General features: G+C 42.1%; 1 protein-coding gene across 3 annotated transcripts; it reads right to left on the bottom strand.

Annotated features, from left to right (window-relative positions):
- Nucleotides 1–1,276: 1,276 nt before the first annotated feature.
- IREB2 (iron responsive element binding protein 2) lies at nucleotides 1,277–24,218 on the bottom strand. 3 transcript variants are annotated; one of them, XM_061347641.1, is made up of 22 exons: nucleotides 24,066–24,218; nucleotides 22,657–22,746; nucleotides 19,385–19,550; nucleotides 18,148–18,285; nucleotides 16,008–16,229; nucleotides 14,286–14,355; nucleotides 12,963–13,146; nucleotides 12,259–12,398; nucleotides 11,283–11,454; nucleotides 9,851–9,951; nucleotides 9,291–9,407; nucleotides 7,872–8,031; nucleotides 7,000–7,135; nucleotides 6,224–6,308; nucleotides 5,505–5,661; nucleotides 5,090–5,214; nucleotides 4,709–4,813; nucleotides 4,279–4,421; nucleotides 3,287–3,434; nucleotides 3,076–3,198; nucleotides 2,298–2,483; nucleotides 1,277–1,690 (listed from the first exon to the last, which is right to left on the bottom strand). In XM_061347641.1, the coding sequence occupies exons 1-22, from the start codon at nucleotides 24,082–24,084 to the stop codon at nucleotides 1,580–1,582; spliced, it is 2,898 nt and encodes a 965-aa protein (XP_061203625.1). In that variant the 5' UTR covers nucleotides 24,085–24,218; the 3' UTR covers nucleotides 1,277–1,579. The 3 variants fall into 3 exon arrangements, with proteins under 3 accessions (XP_061203625.1, XP_061203626.1, XP_061203627.1); XM_061347642.1 differs by lacking the exon at nucleotides 24,066–24,218 and adding an exon at nucleotides 23,416–23,658 and having other exon boundaries at nucleotides 22,657–22,742; XM_061347643.1 differs by lacking the exons at nucleotides 14,286–14,355; nucleotides 18,148–18,285; nucleotides 19,385–19,550; nucleotides 22,657–22,746; nucleotides 24,066–24,218 and having other exon boundaries at nucleotides 16,008–16,135.
- Nucleotides 24,219–24,617: the final 399 nt, after the last annotated feature.

Here is a 24,617-nt window from a genome sequence, read left to right as displayed (position 1 = left end):
ATCACAGTTATGCCAGTGAAGTCAAAGTAATTTGTCATTTGAATTGCCACAAAACAATGTCTTGTGACCATATAGTTTATGCCAGGGTCAGGTTTAAGGAATGTCAGAAACACACTATTTAAAGATTTGAATGGTGCATCTACTACCTTCGTGTCTGGTTATAAACTGGAAGCAGAGGTAGTAAAGCTAATACAGTCCTCTTGGAAGTTCTGGTATTTAAGACCACGCTTATCAGGAGCAACAGATCATAAAGCAAAACCTTGACGCTTTCTAATCAAGTTACTGCAACTTTGTGCTTCAAAAGAAATTAATCTCTATGTAAACCCTAAGTGGTGGCATGAAGCTTTTCAAGATACAGGAACACAGAAACAGGGAAGACTCACTTGGGCACATTAGAAGCTGTCAGTGCTTAGGTAAGTGGTAAAACAAGCACTTGTGCAGAAACTGTGCATCTTCTGTCAGCAGTCGATATGGAACAGGGCTTTTATCATCAGTATGCTGACCATTACATTTATGGAAGCTGCAATGGCACAAGAGCCAGGTTTGTTCAGTGGTCTGGGAGTTCAGCAGAGGAACTTGATGCTTGCTCGAAGAGCTGTAAACTAACAGCAGATGATGAAGCAGAATGGCTGCCTTGACTATAACTTATTAGACATGGGTCGTATTTAAAGCACAAGAATTCAAACAGCCCTAATGTTTTTTAAACATTTTTAAAAGTTAAAATACTAAGGGGAGGTACTTTGTCTAATGATATTGAAGACAGCACAGTAACAACTGGTGTCACAAAGGACAAACTGCATCCCTTTAAGGAAATGGGACAAGCTTCAATCGGACACTGCAGCTTCCCAAAGGCTGGGGTACTACACTTAACTGGTGTGAGCAAAGTAACCGTGAGCATATTTCTGAATGCAGAGATGTTTGCCATACTTCTAGGCACACAATATTTCATAGCATGAGCAGTTTTGCATCGGGGTTCAGATGAAATATAATCCCATACTAAAGGTAAGGAAGTCCTGATCTGCAATACAGGCCTCATGTGCACTGCTTTTTTTGCACGCACATAACCTATAGAACAAGTTCAAAACTGAGGGTCTATTTTAAGCTCTGGATGCAAAATAAATAATAATGACAATAAAGTGATGTGTGGCCTTTACCATTCCATACCATCTGCTACCCTACAACCAATACACAGCAGTACACAGAGTTACAGGTGCAAGAACTGAGCAGAAACAACTGCACAAAGTCTCCTGACATAATAACCTTCAGCACGATCAGGTTCAGATTTTGCATCGTTTATTTACAAAATGGTCTGATAAAACATCCCCTCCATACTTACAGCTCTCTGCCACAACACACATGTTGATTTTAGCAATGTTTAATAGCACCATTAGAATATTATTTAAAATCAGGAAGGATCTTGTTGCAGTAACAATGATTCACAATCTTTTACATCCATGGACGAAGTAACTTTGAGCACACTAGGACTGTCTGCAGTTCCACAGTACAGATTCCTGGGTTCACACAAGGCATTTTCAGCATTACCAGTTATGCAAGGTACCCATATCAGTCAGTCAGTCTACTACAAGAATCTCCGAGCCACAAAGTTTAGACTTCCACCATACTTGTATAAAGTTATCTCCATGTCGTTTTCAAACAAGGCAACCACGCTGAATACTTTTCCAGTGCTTGTCTTCAAAAGAAAAGCAAAAAAAAGAGAGACCAATTAAGAGTTTGGCTTTCACTTCCCTTGGCTCATTTCTCAGTTCACATCCCAACCCCACATTTTGATGAACCCAGGCAAATTCACCCTGCCTATCTGCCACTGCAGAGCCGAGACACTGCTGGGAACAGAATGAAGGCCCATTTTACTCCATAGTGCACATCCAGCTGGGAGCATGCTATGTACCTGCTGTTGACAAGGAGAAAGCCATTTCCCTAAGATGGTACGAAGCATGTTACTATGGGCACAGTATGTGTTACTACAGGTCTTCTTACACAGAATGGAAAGCTGAAGCCTCTCTCAAATAGTCACACCCACGTCTTGAAAAGGGCATGAATGAGACACATGACTCAATTCTACCTTAACAGGGTTTGGTAAACAAGGCCCCGAACAATAATCGATCATTTCACATTGCAATACTTTGGGAAACTTCAATAACCACAGCAAATTACTGTAAGCTTGCTTAAATTAGGTTTTGGGGTTTTATCCTGCTTTCCATCATCAGGATTAACTTCTTTCTGTGCTTTCAATTGTCAGTACATTCAAAAGGGAAATAAAAGAAATACTGCAAAGATACCTTAATATCCAAAGTCATTCCAGGTGACAGCTCTGGAGGGAACAATATAGAAAACTGCTCTCTGCCAGTGAGACCCAAAGTACTTGGATTTTCCCCAGGAAGAAACTGAAGTGGAGCTATGCCAATCCCAATCAACTGGCTTTTATGAACCTTCTCGTAGCTTTCAGCCAGGACAGCTTTAACACCCTGCAAAAAACCCAAGTGATTTTGTATTTCAGTACAGTAGTCAGCAAAATGTAGAAGTAAGCTTCAAATACACATTATGTCCAACATCTTGCAATTCAAACTGAACAGTAAAGCACTCCTTCGTAGGAGTCCTGTACTTAAGCTGGTAACACTTGTCAGCTGTACAGCTACATGAAAGCAAATGAACCAGAGCAGGCCTACAGAGCACGAGATGGAGCTCTGTAACAGACAGTGACCATGCTGGGGTTAGCAGGTGGCGGGGTCCCAGGCAAGAGACAGTTGCTTCCATTACTCCACATGAATATTCTGAGTACTAGTGGAAATCAGTCTCCAATAGCTGGATGTGTAGTACCCAGTGAGACCAAAGAGAGGTCAACACTGGATAAAGAAATAATTTATCTCCAAGTCTGTAGTCTAAGACAGGAAGTTAATTAGGAAATTCAGATTTAGCGATTCTCTTCTATGAGGGCTCCAGCAAAGACATTACTGAGAAGTCTTAAAAACAAAATGTGATCTTATACTAAAGAATGTGATTTTAGATATTTCCAGGTAACACAAAGACACTCCCCAAAGCCAAACAAACCAGCAGTACCAGTAAAAAAGGCCCTTTTGCAGCCCAGTCTCTTGAGCTACCCAGTCCATACTTCTTTCCTGCTAGAATAATTACAGGGATGCCTTCTTTCTGGTAGAGCTCCGCTGCTTCAAACACATCTAGCTGTGGAGTAAGCAAGTGAAACAGTGTGAGTGAGCTGTAAACCTGCTGCACATGTTCAGAGTCACTCTGTAAACAAACACATCTTTACCGTTTGTCCTGATGGGAAGTGAACTGTTTTGGGAGCTGGCTTTCCTATGAACTTATTCAGAAGCTTAATATTTGCAAAGGTACCTCTTGTCATCACAGCATCATTACCTCTTCGAGCTCCGTAAGAATTGAATTCACGAGGTGTGAGTCTAGAATAATAAGAACATTTAAAAGGGAATCGATTGAAGGTGAGCTGGTTTACAATTATATCGTGATTTTTATAATAATTATTGCAGCATCTCCAAGTTTTCAATGCAAGACATGAAGAACTATTTGTCCAGCAAATGCAATTATAAGAAATCATAAACCAAATGTGTAAACTATTGCTACATTATCCATGAAGAAAACTGCAATTTTATATTAATTTATGACATTTTTATGGCGTGCTACAAGCAAGATGGTACAAACTACATGAGAATTATGGGGAGACTGATCTAAGAAACAAGCCTGTTTACTAATCCTCTTAGCTCTACCACCATATTTATTAACAAGCGTTGTACCGAAATGAGAGCTTTACTCCCAAATCAAATGACCATCCTGGGATTATAGGCCCATTAAGTCTTCCTCTGTTTCTCATACTACACTACTCATTCAGACTGAATGCAGTAGTTACAGAGGAGTCCACACCACAGGCTATTATTTTGTCATGCTTCACTGATACTGCAATAATTACACACCTTTGCAATATAACACAGCAACAATATAATTTGCAAACCGTTCAGCAGCAGCTCAGCACCATGTTGTGTTCTGTGTCTTTGGGAATTTCAGTGGGATTTCTGCTGCAGGATGCTCACTGATACAGAGGTGAGTTACAGCATCAGTCACATTCATTTAGAAAACCTGGCTTCACTCTTTTTAAAACTTACAGACACCAGCAACAGTTACTATTTTGCTTACCCACTTTATGCAGTCAGCTAACAGTGCTGATCAATTATTTGGCACGGGAAGCAGTGCTCTGATATAATTAGAGCTGTTAATACGAGAAGTCCTTACCCTTTGTTGGTCAGATACTTCGCAGCAGCACTACTCCTTGCAATGCTTCCAGCAGGGGATATGTGATCTGTAGTTACTGAATCTCCCAGATAGAGCAAGACATGGGCATTTTCAACCGGTTGTGGTGAAACTGGTTCTTTGGCCTGAAAAGAGAGGGGCCAGTGAGGGAGGGAAAGGATAGACAGACAATAGTAAAAATGTAAGAAACATTTTTCTTGCAAGATCTTTATATGCATAATCCATATCTGCAATATATGAAGGCACTGAAGTACAGGCTCCACTTGTTCCAGAGATCAAAGCAGTATTTAAAGACTGAGACATTTTAACAACAACCAAATTAGTCACTCTAAGTGTGAAGCTTTACTGGAATAACTATTCTGATACTGAATTATAATGCACATCATCTGGCGGATAGATCCAATGTACTTACAAGTTTATCAAAAAAGGAAGGACATCTGATATAAGTAGATTTTAAATCCCAGGGAAACAGAGTTGACTCAGGTGCTTCCAGCAGGTTCCATCGTTTGTTTCCTTTCTACAAAAACGTAACCAAAAAGAACAGAGAAATTGGTTTATAATTTTTATATTCTGAAACCAAAGACTTGCTGGTGGGTTTCTTTCTACCCTATACTGCAAGTTAACCTCAGTGGATATTACTTAAGAATCAGTATTTAATACAAGTACCCATCTCAGTTAAGTCCTCCTTTACAGTAAAGGAAAAAACTGACAAACCAATCTGATTCAGCTGGAAGATACTACAAAGCCACGTGAAATGCAATCTAAGTTATGGAGAACAAAAGACCATTCTTGCCTCCATTTTCTCTTTCAACTCCTTAAACATGGCTGATATCACACATTCCTCCTCCACAGCATGAAGTTCTTTCCTGGTGGGCCAAATATCTCGTAAGTAAATGTTTTCGCCATTGAAGCCAGTGCCTATGGAAGATTTAACAGAACAGTAATTGCGTAGAACATTAGACTTCATATTTCTATTAGAATACAAGTATGTCCATATTCAGGTATTCAGAGATGGTACCAGATACGTGAAGAATTCCATCAGTTAAGTGGATGCTTTGCTTTAGCTACGAGCAACACCAAACACGACTGTGCTTACTCTTCATGCCGAAATGCACGTGAAGGAACCTCTTCTGCATATGCATTAGATGCAGAAATCTCTTCTACACATACATTAGATGCAGAAATAGAAGATGTAAGGAAATACTTACCCAAAGGCTCAGTTTCAAAGTCTATTCTGACTGTGCCTGCAATAGCATAAGCAACTACTAGTGGTGGAGAAGCAAGGTAGTTGGCACGGACACAGTCACAGAGACGCCCTTCAAAGTTCTTTGTTCCAGACAACACTCCGCAGGCAATTATATCCCCCTGAAAGGTAGAACCATGGTTGGTTTTCTACAGGACTTTGCAGTACTTCAACAGCTTATGTTATTTTTGGTTGACTAAGTCAAATGTGCTTTTACCATTCCACTTCAACTATTTATTCTAACACTTCAATTGAAAGGCATTTTGCTCTCCCACCACCCTTCCTCCTTCCTTTTTCACTCTTGACCCTCAGATGTGTTCTCCAGACACTTTACTGAACTCCTCCCCTCCCTTTTATTTCTTGTGTTCTTCTTTCCTTCTTCACAGTAGAAGGATGCTGCAGCTGTTTAGGCACTGCTGGTTAAAATCACTTACACACACAGATCTTTAAAACCCATTTACAAAACAAATTCTACATATTGCTTCCTCCATAAGATTAATCCTATGCATTTATCTTGTAATGTACATCTGTATGCTACAAATACTATTACATTTATTTTACATAGCAATGATCAATGGTCTCTGACATGCAGATGTGCTAAAATGTCACAAAAAGTCCAAACCAACAATAAAGTATATTTTGCACTCAGTGAGAACTGCATTTCTGTACTCATCAAGCCTTTACCTGCTTGATTGCATTCCTGATGGCTTCTGGTAAGGGGGCAGTGTTTCCAACACAAGTCGAACACCCATAACCAACAACCTCAAACCTACGTTGGAGAAGAACAATCAAGTAGCACATTAAACGATTACAAGCAGTTTGTTAGCAAAGCAGCTGTTCTTTCATTAGCCATCATTAAGATTCTTTTTCCTCTGACAGTTAAGACCTTTGAGGACATGAGCAGCAGACACCACTTCTCACTGATGCAAGCAGGAGAATACAAGGCAACATTTTTGCCATCAATCAAGTCAAATAAAACATCTCAAGATGTTGTTCCATAAGTAATAGCAAAGCAAAGGCAGTAACAATCCTCACAGAACAGAGCCAGCCACCATTACAGAATTATACACATACTCTAGTTACTGCTACAAAGCAATCAAAACCAGGCCAAGCAACCTACGGCAGCAGCAGTATTAAGAAAAGATTAATACAGATTGTCCCAATAAATTTACATCCAGGTTCCACTTTTAACATACATCAACAAGTGCATTCTCTCCTGTAAGACAATTACAGTTAAGTAGATCACTACTGAATTAACAGAGCCCAGAGGAGGTAGACATCTACAGAGTCAATTGTAAGGTGGGAATAAAATATAACTAAGCCTGCAAGTAGTTAAAATGAGAACCTAGTAAGTTCAGAATTAGCCACCCAAATGAACAACCATTATATTTACCAGCCTGTATAAGGCCCATGTGTGCTATTGTCCTGAAGTGACAAATGAAGTGGGAGTCACAACTTACCCAAGCTTACTGAGGTATGGCAATACTCCACTTGAACTCAGGTAATGTGTAACCATTCCACTGCCTGGTGATAAACTTGTTCTTATGTAGGGCTTAACCACTAGGCCAGCTTCAACAGCTTTTTTGGCCAGGAGTCCTACAGAAAAAAAGCAGCTTATATTAGTATATCCCGTAAAAGAACATCTTTATGATGCTACCTTAAATTAAGCATACACCCCCAGAGGATTAGTAAACCTTCAGTTTATTATTCAAGCAACTACTTGCCTGAATAAAGTTTAATTCGTAACAATGATTCAGGTTTTTGTTCCCATTCCTATAATGTCAATGCCCGTTTTCTTTTCTGCAAGAAAAACATCTCTTTCCCATGTTCTAGTTGGCAATGTTAAATCCATTTATTATTCTTCTGCTGCAGGCCACACAGCCTCAAAGGGAAGCTTGCCTTGGCCCAGGGGGCCTCAGAATAAGCAAGCAGGGTCTGACAGAGGAGTAGGTGTTCTCGGACAGCTTGCAGAGGTATGGCACATACTCCTTAACCTGTGACTACAGCACAGACCAACTGCTAGGCAACTCCTGCATCAATTATTCATCCACCTGAAGCCAGCCCTGACACTGGTGACCTGCTGAAATAGTACCCAACATAAATATTTTGTATTACTATCATTAACACTGGTTTACGTCACAAATTCCAAGATTCTATTATTGAAAAGTAACTTTCATTACATAACCTCCAGAATATACAATAAGCTTAAAGCTGAAAGTTTAGTGTCAAACCTTTAGGTCAAGTCATTGCAAAGAATCTGCATAACTGAAGGTAAAGGCTGTGTAATCAGAGAGGCACCACTAGGATCCAGGCAGTCACTAATTAAACGTACCTGCAGCAAGCATGACAGATGGATTACAATTGTTTGTACAGCTGATTACTGCAGCAATGACAATGCAGCCGTGAGATAGCTTGTATTCATTTCCTTCATACTGAACAGGTACAATGTCATTCTGCTTCTCAACTGCAATCTGAAAGCCTTTAACACCAGACTAGATGAAAAAACACACAAATTAGCAGTTAGTACAGCACAGGAAGTATGATATTGCAGTGAGATCAAGTGAACCCTCACTTTAAGATAACACTCAGCTGTCCCACTAGGGACCACCTGAAGAGATTTTAAAAGCCACCCTCAGTTCATGCCTCTCTCCATCCAGACAGTGGTCTTATCCTTCTTAATTCATAACTGCTTTAACTTGGCAACAATTGCAAACAAATGCCAGTCAAAGCATGGCTGATCCCACACATTCCTTGCTAATCAGGAAAGAACAATCCCTGATGAGTACATGTCTACTGCACAACACTTGTTTCTGAATTAGAGGTACACCTAAGATTTTTTATTGGAAGAGGATGATTACTAAAAGTAAACTAGGTCAGTAACACTGCATACCCACAGCTCTTCAGCACACAGTCATGCTCCAAAGGTCCCTTTCCACCTCAACCACACTGTGATCTGTGATCCGTTACCATTTCTCTGCCTAGCACAACTGACCATTCTGTGTTATACATCTCCTTACAAGCCAGAAGTGCTCAAACCAACAGAAAGTATTTTTACAGTGTCTAACAGTGTATGCTTCTAATACTGCTGTCAGTCTTCAAGTTCATGATAAACACTAAAAATGAAGAAGCTTTCCTGTATTAGTTGCATTCTCAGCTACATATGCATATCCCTAACCAAAAATACCACCTTCAGAGTAAATATATTTCCTTGGGGAAGTCAAGAGGAAAAATCATTTGCTAAGTTAAGAATCCAGAACACCAACTAGCTACAAATTGTGCCAGTCTTTAGGCATCACCTTTAAGCTATGATGACTTCTCTTCCCTTATGGTAAATGTTTTGAAATAAAAGTAAAATAAAGCCATTTAAAAACCACTAGAAGTGAGTAAATGTTTCCCAAGCTTATGCTATTTTTGGTATTAACCCCATGGCAGAAGGGTTGGAACTGGATGACCTTAAGGTCCTTTCCAACCCAAACCATTCTATGATTTGATTTATCACTTAAAGGTTTATCCTCCTTAGCAATCTAAGTAGTGAAATTAAAGATTTTTCCAAGTTCATGTTCCTGACAAACACACCTATGATTTACCAGCTACTATCCTCAGGACACTTGTCAAGCTAAAGAATATTATTGGATATGCTGTTTATCTACTCATCAGGACAGCTCAGCTGGTATGCAAGGAATTGAGTAACAGATATCATTCACGTAGGTCATAGGAAGTACCTTTTGAAGAATACATCAGTTGTACAAACCTTTTCATTTAAGCAGGCTTGGAAGTCACTTTTCATGTTATTAATGGTCACTCTATCTTGGGATCTCTTGGGGCCACTGACATACGGAATTATTGAACTTAAACTAATTTGCACTACCTAAAAAATAGAGAAACAAAGAGAAAGCATGCATCAATTCCAGCCCAACAGTGCAGTGAACGAGAGATCTCTTTTACTTTCACTGTTCTGAGACATGAAAACTCTGGGCTCCCCTTTTCAAGCCCACCCACTGTAAAGGGCTACCCTACTTATCCAAAATGTTTTAACACTACCCCTAACTTTTCCACCATCTGTAGGTTACCTCATCACTCAGCAGTGACAGGAGTTCGGTACCTCTTAGTTGCCATGAACTATATTGTGCTTCCTTTCTTTCTCCCACCAGCTCTATATCCTGCAACATACTTTGCTTCCCAAAATTGTGACTATTATAAATGCAGCTTTTATTAAAGCAATAAAAATTACAGAAGGAGACAAATTCGCTAAGGCAGCACTACTTACTTATTATGAGAACCACATACAAAACCAAGTCATTTCAAGCGTACCTGGGAATACTCAGGTTCTCCGGAAGAACTCTCATCACTCCTAAATAACTTCACAGCTTTAAGATACGCTTCCATGACCTCAAGCCTGGCCTTGTCAAAACCTTGAGAAGGTTATTTCAAACATGAGAAAAGTCACATTACAAAACATAAATAAACCAACCAAACAATTCTCAGAAAATCGGACTTCAAGCATAATCATCCCAAGTACTGTTTTCCAAGGACACCACTTCCACACCCACTGGCAAACCCCACGAGCTAGTCAAGAATTACACACAATTAGCTGAACTTTCCTTCTTATAGCAGGGACCAATATGCTGCTCCAACTCCAGCAGTTGTAGTTCTGCATTTACAGATCTGCCCCCGATGTTCATAAAGCTTTTCTCCATTAAGATTTATTTGTTGAATACAGGTCACGTCCTTAGCTGGCAACAGGCAGTATTAGTGGCTAGCGTTACAAAAGGATGCATTTGTGCTGCCCTGAGCAGACATATGTGTTTGCTGTGCAATTAAAAATGTGTAATTCCTATTTCCAAGTGACAGATTTCAGTTTCAGAAAAGCTCATTGACGTGAACGAGTTCTTTTTGACATCTGTTACCCTGCAGCTTTCTCCCTTTGCAGTAGTTTGGTAAGGAACTGACATCCTTCCAGTTTAGCTTGTCAGTGAAATAATGCTCTCGAAAGAGGGAAAGAAAAAGAATGTGGGAAAATGTGGCAATATGTTGTGATTGGGGTTTTCCACTTAGTTCTCATAACCATTTTAGATTGTGATTTTGCAGGGGCTCTCAGGTGGTTAAGGGATTCATTTCATAGTGAGAAGACTTCTATTCCATACACTTTACAAAATATAAATGAGAACTTTCTTCCTATTTGTAGCATATATTGTAATGAGAATTTCCTTTTGTTTTAAAGGCTTACACATGCTTTTCAGAACAAAGACTGTGGATGCTGAAAAATGACATGGTGTTAGTAAACTGGGTGTCAGACAAAGGAACCAGCCACAAACCTCAAGGGCAGCCAGCTATGCCCAGGGCAAGGCTGTACATACAAAAACTACAGCCCCACTTTAATATATGGGATACACAGACAAAATAAGCCACGTTAGAAAACTTCTGCACTGATAAAGCAGGTCTGTAACTCAGACTCAAACGCCACCGGCTAAGCGTGCCACAGAACTAGCCAGCAGTAAATCTGTAAGGCACAAGATTTGTGGTACGTATTACTCAGATGCCTGAGATTCTACTGGGTAAGAGTTAAGCCAAGTATATCCCATGACACAGCCTATTACTGTACAGCACGTTTTCAGACAACAAATCCGTGTCAGAACTCTGTAGAAAATCCCTGTTTAAGAACTATGACGTTTCAAGCAAAAAAATGCATTGCCACATATCTGAAACACAGAAACAAGGAATCACTGCTTTAAGGTCACCTTACCTGTATGCTTTAAGTGCTTCAGTGTCACATTATCAACAGGGAAAAAGCTCAGAATAGCACCATATTCAGGACACATATTTGCTATTGTGGTTCGGTCTGCTACAGAGAGCTGGGAAACTCCGCTTCCAAAAAACTCCACGAATTTTCCAGCAACATCAGCTTGCTTAAGATGCTGTTTAAGAGAGGACACAACGATATTTGTTATGGGAAGAGCTACAGTGCAAGCAATGTTCACTGCAACAATCTGCAACTAGCTACTCATGAACATTTAAAACTAAATAGTGAACTTTAAGGCTCAGTCTCCAACAAAACCCAAGCCCCTTTAACAGACTGGGTTCTAAACATCTACCCCACACCTCCATTCACAAGCAAGTCCTGCAGATTTCCTAGTGGAGAGCAGATACACCCTTCCTCTGGCCTCATGCCAGCAAGGAGAATGGAGTTTTCAAAGCATTCACAGCTCTTCAGTCCTTTGATGCTCTTCACCTACCAAACAGCAGCAGTCTGCACCACCCTGGCAAAACCCCATCTTCACAAAACAGGTTCTGGAGTTGCACCAGCTCACAGTCACAGACAGGACTTGTGCCTTGCAGGAATATTTTGGAATGAAAAGGGTATCCAGGGAAAGTTTTTAAGCTAGGGAAGAAGCCCACATGCTGCCAGCAGGAGAAAAAGGGAAAACAGGGCTCCTCTTCCCTGCCCCAACCATGCACATGTACTTTTTTCTTAATATATTATTTTAGTGAAAGAGCGCCTGTAAATAAACCCTTATGGGGGCGGGGGGGAACCCCAGCCCCTAAACACACCACTCTGCAGGACTAGTACATAAAAATGGTTGGAGATTATTTCTATCTGTCTGCACTGCCATAATTAAAGATATACTAAAAAAAACCCCAGCATTTAATTAAATTCTCAAACACCACTAGCAGAATTGGCAACAAGCTTGGCTTTGTTTGAAAAGGCATCAAACTCTTACCTTTGTAATGCTCACAACAATATCTATGGACGTAGCAAGCGGGCTGGCTGTGCCTGTCAGTTCACACCCAACAACCTCAGGCAAAGTGAGAGTAAGCGGCATCCCCAGCATCACTGCTTCTGTTTCAATGCCCCCAACACCTGGAAGGGGAACACTAGTTACTTAACTAATGAAAAGCAGCCTGACACTAAATATGTTGAGGTCCTAAAACTCTAATAAACATCTTCCTATTAATCCTAAAGGCTTGCGACAATAAACACTGCTGCTTCTCTCTTATGAGTCAAGTGCATCATTCTATCTGCAACCACGCTATAGCAAGAAATGTGCAAGTTCTAGTCAATGTTTATACACTAAAAGTAAAACAAAGCAAGACTACGGCTGAAGTTCAGACTTCACGCTCAACCAGAGAATATTTTATATCTAAAAGTAACTTTCCAAGGGAAACCATACAGAATTTTTACTGCATGTACTAACAGCACTTACTTATCAATTGGATTTTGGTTATTTTCTCTTTAAATTGACAAAGAGCAGTTTTTAATGGAAAAAATGTTAGCTGGGATTGCTTTTAGACAACAAGCATTCTGAACAACAATTCAAGACAGAGTTTGTCATGTTTGAGATAGAGACATCCAGTAGGAAGAATACTCTCTCGGTAACGCGTATGATGCTTTAAAAGGCTACCAAGTTACTCTTAGCATACTTACCCCAGCCCAAGATACCCAAACCATTTACCATGGTTGTATGAGAATCTGTGCCAACCACGCTATCGGGATATAGAAAATCTTTAACTTCAAAAACAACTCTGGACAAATATTCCAAGTTAACTTGGTGTGCCATTCCAGTCTCAGGTGGGATTATGGAAACGTTCTTGAAAACCTTGGAACTCCACTGCAGTTTTTCCAAATTAGAGGAAAAAAAAAAAAAGGAAAAAAAAGAAAGGAATTCCATTATTCCCAAGGTATATTCAATTTTTAGAACATAACTGAAAAGACAAGACTAATACACAAGAACACAGTACTTGTTACTTATGCAAGTGCCTTTTGCTCATTTGTCAAACAGAGGTACATGATCCCCTGACTTGGAAATTCTTAATTACCTAAAGCAAGCATTCTTTTCCCGCTGAAGACTAAATCAATAATTCATACCTACCTTTCAAAAGCTGGGCTGCATAAATCTCTTACTATCCAGTTCACACAAACGATCGGCAGCCCAGCTAAGACCAGTATTTCAACAGAACACAGGCACTTGTATTTATTGCAGGATTTAGTTCAGGTTTTACATTCCTGGATGAGACTGAAGATGCAAACTAGGAATGTGCTTTGAACTCGGGAGCTCAATTTAAAACAGCTAACATGGAAACATAGAACAAGATTCAGTGTGACAGTTTCCCTCTTTAATAAGGGAAAAGAAACCTCCCAGTCTACCCGTATGAAAAGGTCATTTCACTGGATACCTAAACCATGTGAAATCAGAGGATGAGGATCAAATGCTCATGTTGCAGACCCCTGGCTAGCAACAAAGAAGCCAATGTTCACCATACAAGACCTGCACCAAAAGCAAGTTTACTGGCACTGCTGCCCCCTCAGAGAGCAGCAATGTCTCAACATGGCCTCTGCTCAACATCTCCGACCCCAGTAAGATTTGGAACAGAAGTACTGATGGGATCTAAGGCACGGAGCTCATGAAAAAGCATTAAAAAGATTAATGCTTCATAAACACCTACTTTGCCCACTTCATTAACACTGCCAAGAGCCAAATCAGGGCAAAACTTTTTCAAGTTACAATTATGAAAGATTATTTCTCCTTTAAGAGACACCTTGCTTTAGAGCTGCTGCTGCATAATGGTTTTTGGATTCAAAGCCACAAGCCATGTTATCAGCCAATCTTCTGTTCCCTTACTACATTCAGACTTGAGCGGCTGACATTTCCAAATTACCACATTTATCATCTAAATATGAACACTGGTAGACAAAGCAAGCTCTTCAGACAACCACAACACAATACAAAGCCCACAGGTATAGACATACCTTAAAAAACTGAAGCCTCTCTTTGTTTCTGCCAAATTCCATCTCTTGATTTTTCAATACTGTCTCAGGCCTAGGAAGGTATCAGATTTACAAGCACTGTCATTATTTATTTCAAATTACAGACAAACAAGGTGTTGGTTTTGCTTGTTTGACTTACATTAAGCCTGCAGCACAATTTGAAGTCATTTATTAGAGCAAAGAAAATTCCTTCCCTGCAGCAACCTTTCTCTGAACAGTGAAGAATAACTGAATCTATTTGTGCTGTCCTTGAGAACGTGCTTATTCTGGGTATAGTTTGCTTAAAGTACCTGATCTCAAAAATACTAATTTTAAAAGATCTCTACCAAGCACACACTTCAATGCACAGAAGCTTTTCTTTTTTTCCCTGAAGTCTTAGAGGTTGTGAATTCAAAATTCAGTAAAGAACCAAGATGGTCTTGGTTCTTTACTCATCTAAAAACACACTCTGCGTTCAGTACTGGTCCTTTAGCAACTGAGCAGAGCATCAGGGCAATTGTAACTATCCTCCATTCACATATTTTTGGCCTCCACGTCACTTTTTTCTTCACAGGTACTCATCAGCACAGTCTCACAGAATGAGCTGTCTTTTCTTAGTGTTAATTACTACAATACTGATACTCATTATAAAGGAGCAATCCACAATTTAAGAGGACTAACCTCTGCTTGAAGAGGGTGGACAAGGAAGGAAATACACTTGCTTTGTGCTAGGAAGGAAGCCCTCAATTTTTTAGAGGTGTATTTTACATCCTGTCCCTTCCCTCTCTGCAGTGACAGAAGGTTAGTGGCTATCCTGCTCTGCAAAGCCCTGAGGGACAATCATCAATCACACTGCAGCTTAATTAATACCACTGCTGCTCTGCTGCCAGAATCATCAATATTGCTGAAGAGATTCTAATACTGCATTCCCACACCTGTACTGAGCAGGCGTATTTGCATATCTATAAAACCACCAAGACAATCAGCATCCTATCACTGTGGGATACAGATTTGATCAGTTTTTAAATGCAACACCTGTCCAGCCAGGAAGATAGGGATCTGAGCAGGCCAGCAGACAAAAGAGGCGCAGCTGAAAGAGGAGGATAATGACGTGTAATTGTCATAGATGGAATTGAACATAATGACCTGTTAATACTATTGGAAACCTGAAGAAGGCAGATAGATGAAGTTCCCCTGGGGCATTACATACAGGCAGGATGTTCAATGAATTTCACATCAAGGGCAGACGGACTGTAGAAGCTGTGGGATGATGCACAGGCTAGTTCTAGCTCTTAGGTCTTCTTTAACAGCCAGAGGCTTTTGAAAAGTTCTCATAGAACAATTTAAAAATTACCTTTAGAAACAAATCAATGCTTATTCATTGATGTTTACTTTGTAAGAGCCAGAGGATTGCCCCAATGCTTTGTTGCCCCTATAAAGAAACAAGGGAAGGCTCCAAATTCAATTTACAAATCACAGCCACGAGCCACAGAGCTGGCCATCTGCACCATGTTTAGTAAAGCCCTTCCTGAATACAAAAGATAATGATTGTAGACTAACTCAAATCTGCTACATCAGACCTGCTTCTAGATGCTGAAACCTGTCTACAGCACACGCGAAGAGAATACAGGAGGGTGTTTTGAAGCCAATCCCATCTCTGAAACTGTCACAGGCAGCGGTTACCACCACAGAAGGGTACAAATAATTACGAGAAAGGTTTCGTACTCAGGCAGGGGCTGGAGATGGAAGGGACACAGGATCGGCGTGTTCTCGATCTGTGCAGAAAACTGGCCCGGGCTGCGAGCGGCCTCCCCAGAGCCACAGGGCCCCCTGCAGCCGGCCTGACCCCTGCAGGACACCTTCCGAGGCTGCACCTTCAGCGGGGACAGCTTCGCCGCCGGCTTCTGCGCATCGCCACCTCCAGGGTTCGGAGCGTTCTGGATAGCGCTGCAACAGCAAACACAACAACAGTTCAGACGTCAGGATTTTTCCTCCTTTTCCTTCTTTGTTTATTTTCCTTTGTCTTTTGCAAAGCCTCCCAACACAACATATTATCTGACAAAGTTGTTATTTTACAACAACTCTATTGCAAAGTTAACGACGTGGGATAAGCCCAGTTAAATAACTGTCTGGTAACAAGTAAGTGAACAGAACTGGATTGTCTGAAAGATTAACACCAGATTAACTCCTTCACAGCAGATCAGAGATCTTTGCAAGTAGGGTTTTAAACTTTTAAGGTAGGTACAGCCTCATGCAAGTGGTGGACTTACTGAACATGTTTCTTTTTAAGATAGTGCTGTACATGCTCTGTTAAATCCACAGAGGAATGACTGCAAACAAAGCTTTCTCAAGGAAAGAAAAGGAACTTCATGATTTAATTAGGCTTTTTACACAAATTCCCAAAGGCTCAGATAAATTTCATACACTGTTCAAGTCAGAAGATAGGAAAGTTGTTGGGGTTTAACAACTCAAGTCCATATAGCATGCTACCCTCTGTACAATATTCAGTCTTTGCATGAGAGCAAAGAAAGCTTGTTGTGAAACATTAATGATTTTTTACCTCTCAATATTCACTAATTCAAAGCTTCAGAATTAAAGCTCCTGCTTTAGTAGCAAGAAAAAGATACCTAGTTATCCAACTGCAGGATATTACATGGCCTTGTCTAAATCCTAACCTAGTCTGCCAGCCTCCCCTGACCAACAGGACACGAAAGCCACATAAAAGCAGCACAAACCATCCTGTAGCAAAAGGTTTCTTATCACAGACCAGCAGCTGCCAAGATCCTGCATGCCCTCCAACACGGAAACTACAGAGGCTGGATTTATCATTACGAAGCAGCATGTTGAGATCTTCTGCCAGCACTTAGTCCTTCTGAGAATTTTAGGCAAGCCTAATTGCAATCGAATCAGCTGTCCCTCCAGACACAAGGGTGGACAGAGCATGAAACAAAGACAACACGTAGGCAACACAACAACGAGCTGCAGCTTCTTGCTCCTCACTCTTCCAATACTGACCAAACTGAAATCCTCTGTGTTTGGAAGGTCTACACAAACTACTCACACACCCATGTCCACTTGGCCACGGCTTTTTCCCACTTAACTTTTAGAATTCCCAAAGAGCTTGAGCAATTTATACAATTCTGCATGAGTCTGAAAGGCTCCACAATGGAGGGGAGCTGCATTAGTTACTTAGTGTTTGCTTCAGCACTGAGCAGAACTCAAGTTTTTCCTCTTCTGCAGTTATCATGCTTCCAGCAAAAGGCAGCCCTGGGCTGTTTTCATCACATTACTGCCTGTCAGAACAATGAAAACCATGTTTCCAGTCCCGACCCTTTTCCAGGCTCCTACAATTACACTTCTCTCTCTGCAACTATCTGCAGCCTTTTTTAATCTGTGGTAAAATGCAGGCCCATAAGAGAAGTTAAATTAGTCCTAAGCTATGGGCCGAAATGACAGCCTTTCAGTATGTCCTACAGGATTATAAACCATTCTCTGGAGCTGTGACAAGGCAGTCACAAGGCAGAAGGATTTAACATTAACAGTAAAAACAGGGTAAAGCAAAATGACAAACTCCCTCTGCCTCATTCTCTTCAGGCATATTTTCTGGAAACCATGACAGAACCAGTTATTTTAGCCCAGAATTTGGGTTGTTAAACAGCTTCAGCCCCATGTCGACACCCTCCTCTTCTTCAGGAGAGTTACTTCATCCATTTTCATCCAGCTCTCTTTCAGACACCATCAGGTATAGTATCAAGGATCCACACAGGACAAAGGATTTAATGCGATATTACCAAGACCAGAGTGACTCTGTAGTTCAGTACCACACAAACACATATAGTCCATCCAAAAAAATGCACTATGTTACCATTTGCTGAAATCAATTTGCAGAGAGTGGTCAACAGTGAGATCAGTTGGGCAGGCAGGATTGACTTTTGCAGGATCTCCTCCAGCATTTCTCACAGCTTCTCTCATGGCAGCAAAATCCACCATTGCTGGAATTCCACTTAAGAGATGGAAAAAACAAATAGTATAACAACACGGGACATCAACTCACTAAAATACACCAGCTTTTTTCCACTTCAAGTCTGGATCCACCCAAGTTTACTGCAATAATAAACCCTTCCTATTCTAATCTCTAAATTCTAAGGAACTTGAAACATTTCAGTTAAGAGTTGGTACTTGTTCATAAAAAGCTACAGCAGGTTTGAATGTAACATACCCAACAACAGTACAGGAACACCTCAGAGGATTACACTCCTCTCTTGTCTTGCTGTGCTTCTGAAGTGTGATGGTACTTTAACACAGAACTGATTTTTAGATCTTTACTACCTTTTCAATAGAACCTTGCTATGCAAACAATGAGCATGTGGTACATTTAACACCTTCCTTACAAAACCATTTATGACACTCATAGTACTGGACAGAAATGCTCTTGCTCCTATCAAATAAAGTGTACCTGAAGTAGAAAACTGAGGACAATGTTTATATACCACAGTACTATGTAAATGTTTCCGACTTTGCTTGCTAAGCAGAGGTTGCCTAATTTTCAGTAATACCATAGTTCCTTTTTTAATTATCTCACTTCTTTAGGAGTCAGCAATCCAGCCTAAATTTAATATTTGCAAATTGCTGAAGGACTGCCCTTTCAGCTATGCCATACCCAAATCACCAAGAAACTTAATATTCTAAGAGACTTCTTTTTAAATCTATGTATTATTCATGGCTTCAACTGGATTACATACACTTGCAGAGTAAGCAATATTTAATCTGCAGTTATCTCATTTATTTTGGAGAACTGTCAGCCATTTGGCTGCAGCTAAAATGTCACCACTTCGATTTGTGTTCTGGCTCTTATCCTACACAGTGCTCTTTGTAGGCCAACAGCTTCAGCCTCGCCAGCCTTTGCTGAAACCAGGATGCCCTGTGGAACTCCTGTACTTACATCACACGGCATTAGCATGAGGGGCCTACTGGGTAACAGAGGCAGCACACAGGTTTCTACTGATGCTTCGGTACTATTTATTTTCAAGCCAAGGAACTGTATGCACAACCCAGTGAGGCTGCAGGGATTGCATCAGTGGTTCCAGCACGCACACACTTACGTAAAGTCTTGAAGAACAACTCTGGCAGGACAGAAGGGCACTTCAACATTATTCTGTTTTGTCTTCCAGTCCAAGATGTTCATAGCATCTGTTTCTTTCACTAAGAAGCCATCACAGTTACGGACACTGGATTCAAACAGCACTCGTATGGAATAAGGCAGAGTATCTAGGGCAAAGGAAAGGAGCTCTGTTAGTGCAACACCTTCAGCTTCAGGAGTTCTTTAAAAATTACAATCCCAGTGTTCTAAAGGATTCCACTTTGCTAGGGACTGGAAGGATGAGAGCTCCAGGAGCCTGCCTTCGGGTTTGATCTTCATTGCACAATATGGAACATACATTGTATAACCTGAGTTATCATATGGGACTGGAATGGAAGATACCAATGGCTTGACCATCCTGTGTTAAGGCAGTGACATTTAAGAAGGTATGCTATGCTGGCAGGAGAAGGATGAAAGGAATCTAGAGCTGGGATCAGAGGGGGAGGGAAAGCAACAACAGTTAGATTATTAAGAAATATTTTTTCAATTCTGTATTTCACCTTTTTGTTACTTGAGATAAAGCCAAAAGCATCCCATGGCAGATTATGTTTTTAAACAAACAGTGATATTAAGACCAGAAACTATTCTGCCACATGCTTTAAAATTAAACCCATTTCTTAAAATATAAAGAATGACATTTAACCAAATACAACTTCATTTTGTTACTGATCTGGATTAAGGTATTGACTAGAAACAGCTTTCTGCACAAAAAATATTAGGGAACTGGAAATGAGAACCAAAGAAGTGGGAGGAGAAAAAAGCAGCAGTGTTACTACTCACTGCAAGCAACAATAAAAAAAAAACAGTAGTAATTTCTCCCCAAATCCCATTATTTTCCACAGCACCGTGCAAGCAGACAAATGACTCTGAGAACAGTGAGAAACACTAAAAACTAGTTGTAAGAGGGTGAAACAATTCAGTTCAGGCTTTAGCAAGAAAGTTAAGATTTGGTGGTCTCAACCTAACCCACAGGTTTGACCACAAACTGTTAATACAGGATTTACTGACCCTGTTCTCTTTGGGTCTCTTTCTCAGATATTGCTCATTGTTGTCTCCTTAGACAAATCACCCAAAACAATGTAAGAATGTTACCAAAACCAGATCTAATCAGCTCTAATGCCACCACTCACTTGATTTAAAAAACAAGTTACCAGGAGACAATTATTCTGCCTTTTCTTGGATTATAAATAATATGCAGTGCATCCTTCAAGTGATAAACCTAAGTGTCCAAAGGGCTGCTTAGCAGCCATGGAGAAGCAACTACCTCTCTCCATTAGGCACTAACAAGCTCACGTCTGCAATGCTGTGCCTAGTTTTGGGCCTCTCTGGAGGCAGATTTCAAGTAACCAGATCACATCCAGTGAAGGGTCTTCTGGGACTGCAGTACCTGACAGAGGAACAGCTGGGAGAACTATGCTTGCTCACCCAGAGAGAAAGCCGTAGTGCACTAACTATAGTCACCCACAACCCTGCAGGAGCTGCAGAGAAGGGGAGGCCTGACCTGGCGTCTCAGAAGTACAAAGTGAAAGGACAAAACTGAAGACAGAAGGTGCAGGAAGGGACACTGTGACTGGACACAAGTGAAAAAGAAGTTCACAGAGAAGGTGGTTAAGCACAGGCTTAGGAAAGGGAATCGAATCGCCATCCATGCAGATTTGCAGAACTCAGTTGAGAAAGGCTCTTCAAGTTCACTCAAGTACCAGCAAGCAGCTGGACTAGCTCTACAGATGCCCCCTCTGCCCTAAATCATTCTGAATTTGTTCTAGCTACCACTTTCCCCATAACTGAATACTATTTTCAAGACTAGAAAATCAGATGCTCCCTATTAAACAGGGAAGTAAATCAATTACCTTTTACATTCAGAATCTGATTAATTTAAACAGGCTCTTATTGTCAGATTATAGTCAGAAACCTCAAGGCAAAGGACAAAGAGCTAAAACCCCAAATTATTATTCCAGCAACAAATGCAGTGAGCAATTCCAGATGCTGGATTTGCCATCAGTGCTGTTCCACACAGTATCTATGTTTTATTTAACAGCTTGCTAATAGTAGTTGATATGAGGCTTCCAACTTCTGCACACAAGTTTCTATTGGAAGGCAGACACTCTATTAGGTTCCTTAAGCTCCTTCTCCAAACCTCTTCAGGAATATGTGCTGCTGCTCCAAGCTGTATGGCATGCCTTTGCACAAAGTTCCATCTTCTCTATACATTTCCACTCCTGTCACAAGGCTGTTCAAAAAGCTGCTGTAGAACAGAATGGTGCTGTTACCACCACACTACTGCTTCTTCCTGGGCAAAGCCACTTGCATGATTATTGGAAAGATTAACTTCATTTTTGCAAGTAGTAGAACTGTGCAAGAACACATGGCTGTCACACAGAAGTTCCAGCACAAGTTTTCCTGTCTCTTCCCTTCAAACAACAGAGAAGCACTTACTGCTGCCAAATACGAGTTCCAAGTGTAATTTTTTAATTAAGAAATGTATCACAAATTCTGTGAACCCAGGAGGGGAATTCAGACCTTACAAAACTGAAAAAGTCCCAAATAGCTTTAATATATACCTCAGTAAGTACTTCAGGAGTTTAACTTGAACACAGAGGGAGAGAATAATGAAAGCATGTTCCGACTATCAGCAGGAGTAAGGCTGTTAAAGCTGACAGTGATCTGTAGCTGTCTCAATCTACAGGCATCCCCATTACACAAGAACATACTCTGTATTTTTCAACAGGGACCCAGACACACAGACCCAAAGTCTTTTTGGCACTTATCACTCCATGTTGTTATGTATTAATGACACACTGAGATGAAGCAACTGTATAAACACCACAAAACCTCATCTTTTCTGCAGCAACTGCACTAGAAGCTATGTTCAAGTAAACACAGTTACCTGAAATCGCTGGTGAGGTGAAACTAAGAAGCAGCACGAAATGATGGCAAAAACTGTATTTAGTTTTTAAGTACTGTCTCTTCATTTTTTCCAAAAGACAAGTAATTCTGGAGTACTGCTGACAACTCCAGCAGCACCTCTATGCTCTCCCTTACTGAGAAAAGGCTACAAATATTGCCCCCTACCAACTTCCTGAAGCAGCAGGACCAGAAAATGAGCAGCTTTCAGATACACCCATTAACAATTCACATAATGGCGGTAGCATCTCCTATCATTTCACAGCAGTATGTGGTGCATGTTTACTGCTGGTACCATCCCAACTACAGACAGCAAGAAAGCATCATTACCATACTTGGCGCCTCCAAGCTTTGAGACGTTGTAGAACTTCTTCTGTGGATAGTTTTCTAATGCTTCAATTACCGGCTGGTAAGGGCTTCCTGAGGGGGGAAACAAGAAAGTTACAGCCATAAAAGAATGGAAGGGTTGATCACTAGTAGAGGACTCATAACAACAGCTTTTTATCCTGGATTTTAACAAAAAATAACGTGCCCCTAGGGCTGTAAGGGAACTGGAACATGGAAAGGTTTCTAAATGAATTGAAACACCTAATGATATAGATGGGTGACTAGGATGAAATGTAAAAGTATCTGTAATACCAGGTACGCACAGGTCATGCAGACAATCAACACAGTCACACGCCTGAATACATTTGACCTCTATTGTCTTAGTTTACCATCTCCAAAACAGGATAAATGCACCTCAACAACTGAGATAAAAGCTACAGGTTTTAATACAGTAGGAAACACCAGGCAGCAAGCACCAGGCTAATGAGAAGCTAATGAGAGACAAAAATAAACCTCATAACAGCTACTAGGTGGAGAGAATAAATTACTTCCTAAAAGGAGCTGTTCACAAAAAGAACGCTTTAATTCAGTTGCTGGCAAGCTAAAGGGGCAGTGCCAATGATAGACTCCCTTGGGCCTAAAGAGCTTCACACAGTAAAAGTTTAAGAAAATAAGCCACAGATTACAAACAGTGGGGAAAATGGTGTTGGCTCTGACATCACCGAGCAAAGCCAGCAAACGCTGGATCTTGCAGCACAACACTTGCCCTTTGTTTGCTTTGATCTTAACGCACTACAGTTACACTTCCATCGCAAAGCCAACGCTCCATCACCGACAGCTGACAGACAACTGCGTCATCCACACAACGACCCCGGCTCAGTGGGTACCGATGAAGCCTCACCCCACGAGCCGGCACTGCGGGGATGCCACCCCTCGCTCGCCATAGCGTTCGCGGCGGAGGGAACCGAAAGAGGGACAAGAACAGCCGCTGGGAATAACGGGAGGCCCGGCGGCACTGGCGCACCGGCGCGGCCAGGCGCCCCGCGCAGCCCAAGCCGGGCCCGGCGCCGAGAACAAAGCGGCTGGAACGGCGGGGGCAGCGGATGCCCGGAACAGCGCGGGGGGAACCCGCCGTGGGCCCGACAGCGCTCCCGCACAAAGGGCAGCCACACAACGGCGCCGTGCGGGTGGAGAAGAAAGGGAGGAGGCAGTGCTCCGGGGATGTGAACAGCCTCGGGCCGCCGCGGCCGTGTTCGGGGTAGGCCGGGCCGGGCCGGCTCCGCTCTACCGCCAGCTGATGCAGAGGGGGCGAGGCGGCGGCCCAGGCTGCGGGGGTCGCGCCGGGTCGGGTAGCGGTGTCCCCCGGGAGCGGGGACCGCGCTACGGCGAAGGGCGGCCGCACTCCCACTAACCTGGCCTGACAGGGTCCATCGCTGGCGACCATATTAGCGCTGAGGGGCGGGCAGCGGGGGCCGGGGGGAGCGGGCCCGGGCGGGGCGGCCCCAGCTCTCGCGAGACTGCTCGCCGAGCCCCACCTCCTTGGGCGCCGGGCCTAGTCTCGCGATATGCTAGGACTGTTCCACCCACACCCCCTCCTCCGCTCGCGATACCCGCCATGCCTCAGCAGAGTAAAGCAGGTGAGATCTCGCGAGGCTTGGCGGAATGGGCGGAAGTGGCCCAGTGAGGGAAGCCGTCTGCTCTCGCGAGACTTGTGAGGCCGATGACGAGTGCAGGGGAGGGTGGAGCTGCCCTCTGGGACAGCGCTTCAGCCGGTGCGTGAGCGTGGCCGCGAGCATCGCCTATTGGGCGCGCCCGGCGGCGTGAGCCCACAAGTGATGTGGCTGCGGGCTGTAGTCGTGCCCGTGCCCGTGCCCGTGCCCGTGCCCGTGCCCGTGCCCGTGCCCGTGCCCGTGCCCGTGCCCGTGCCCGTGCCCGTGCCCGAGCGGCAGCAGGGTTTGCGATGA

This window comes from Neopsephotus bourkii, unplaced genomic scaffold (genome assembly GCF_033783945.1).
Source record: "Neopsephotus bourkii isolate Nb327-2 ecotype Australia unplaced genomic scaffold, CSIRO-AGI_Nbou_v1 NB_318, whole genome shotgun sequence".
NCBI classification, from domain to species: Eukaryota; Metazoa; Chordata; class Aves; order Psittaciformes; family Psittacidae; genus Neopsephotus; species Neopsephotus bourkii.
The sequence above is the reverse complement of the archived record's forward strand: the minus strand, read 5'-3'. Positions and strand labels throughout refer to the sequence as shown.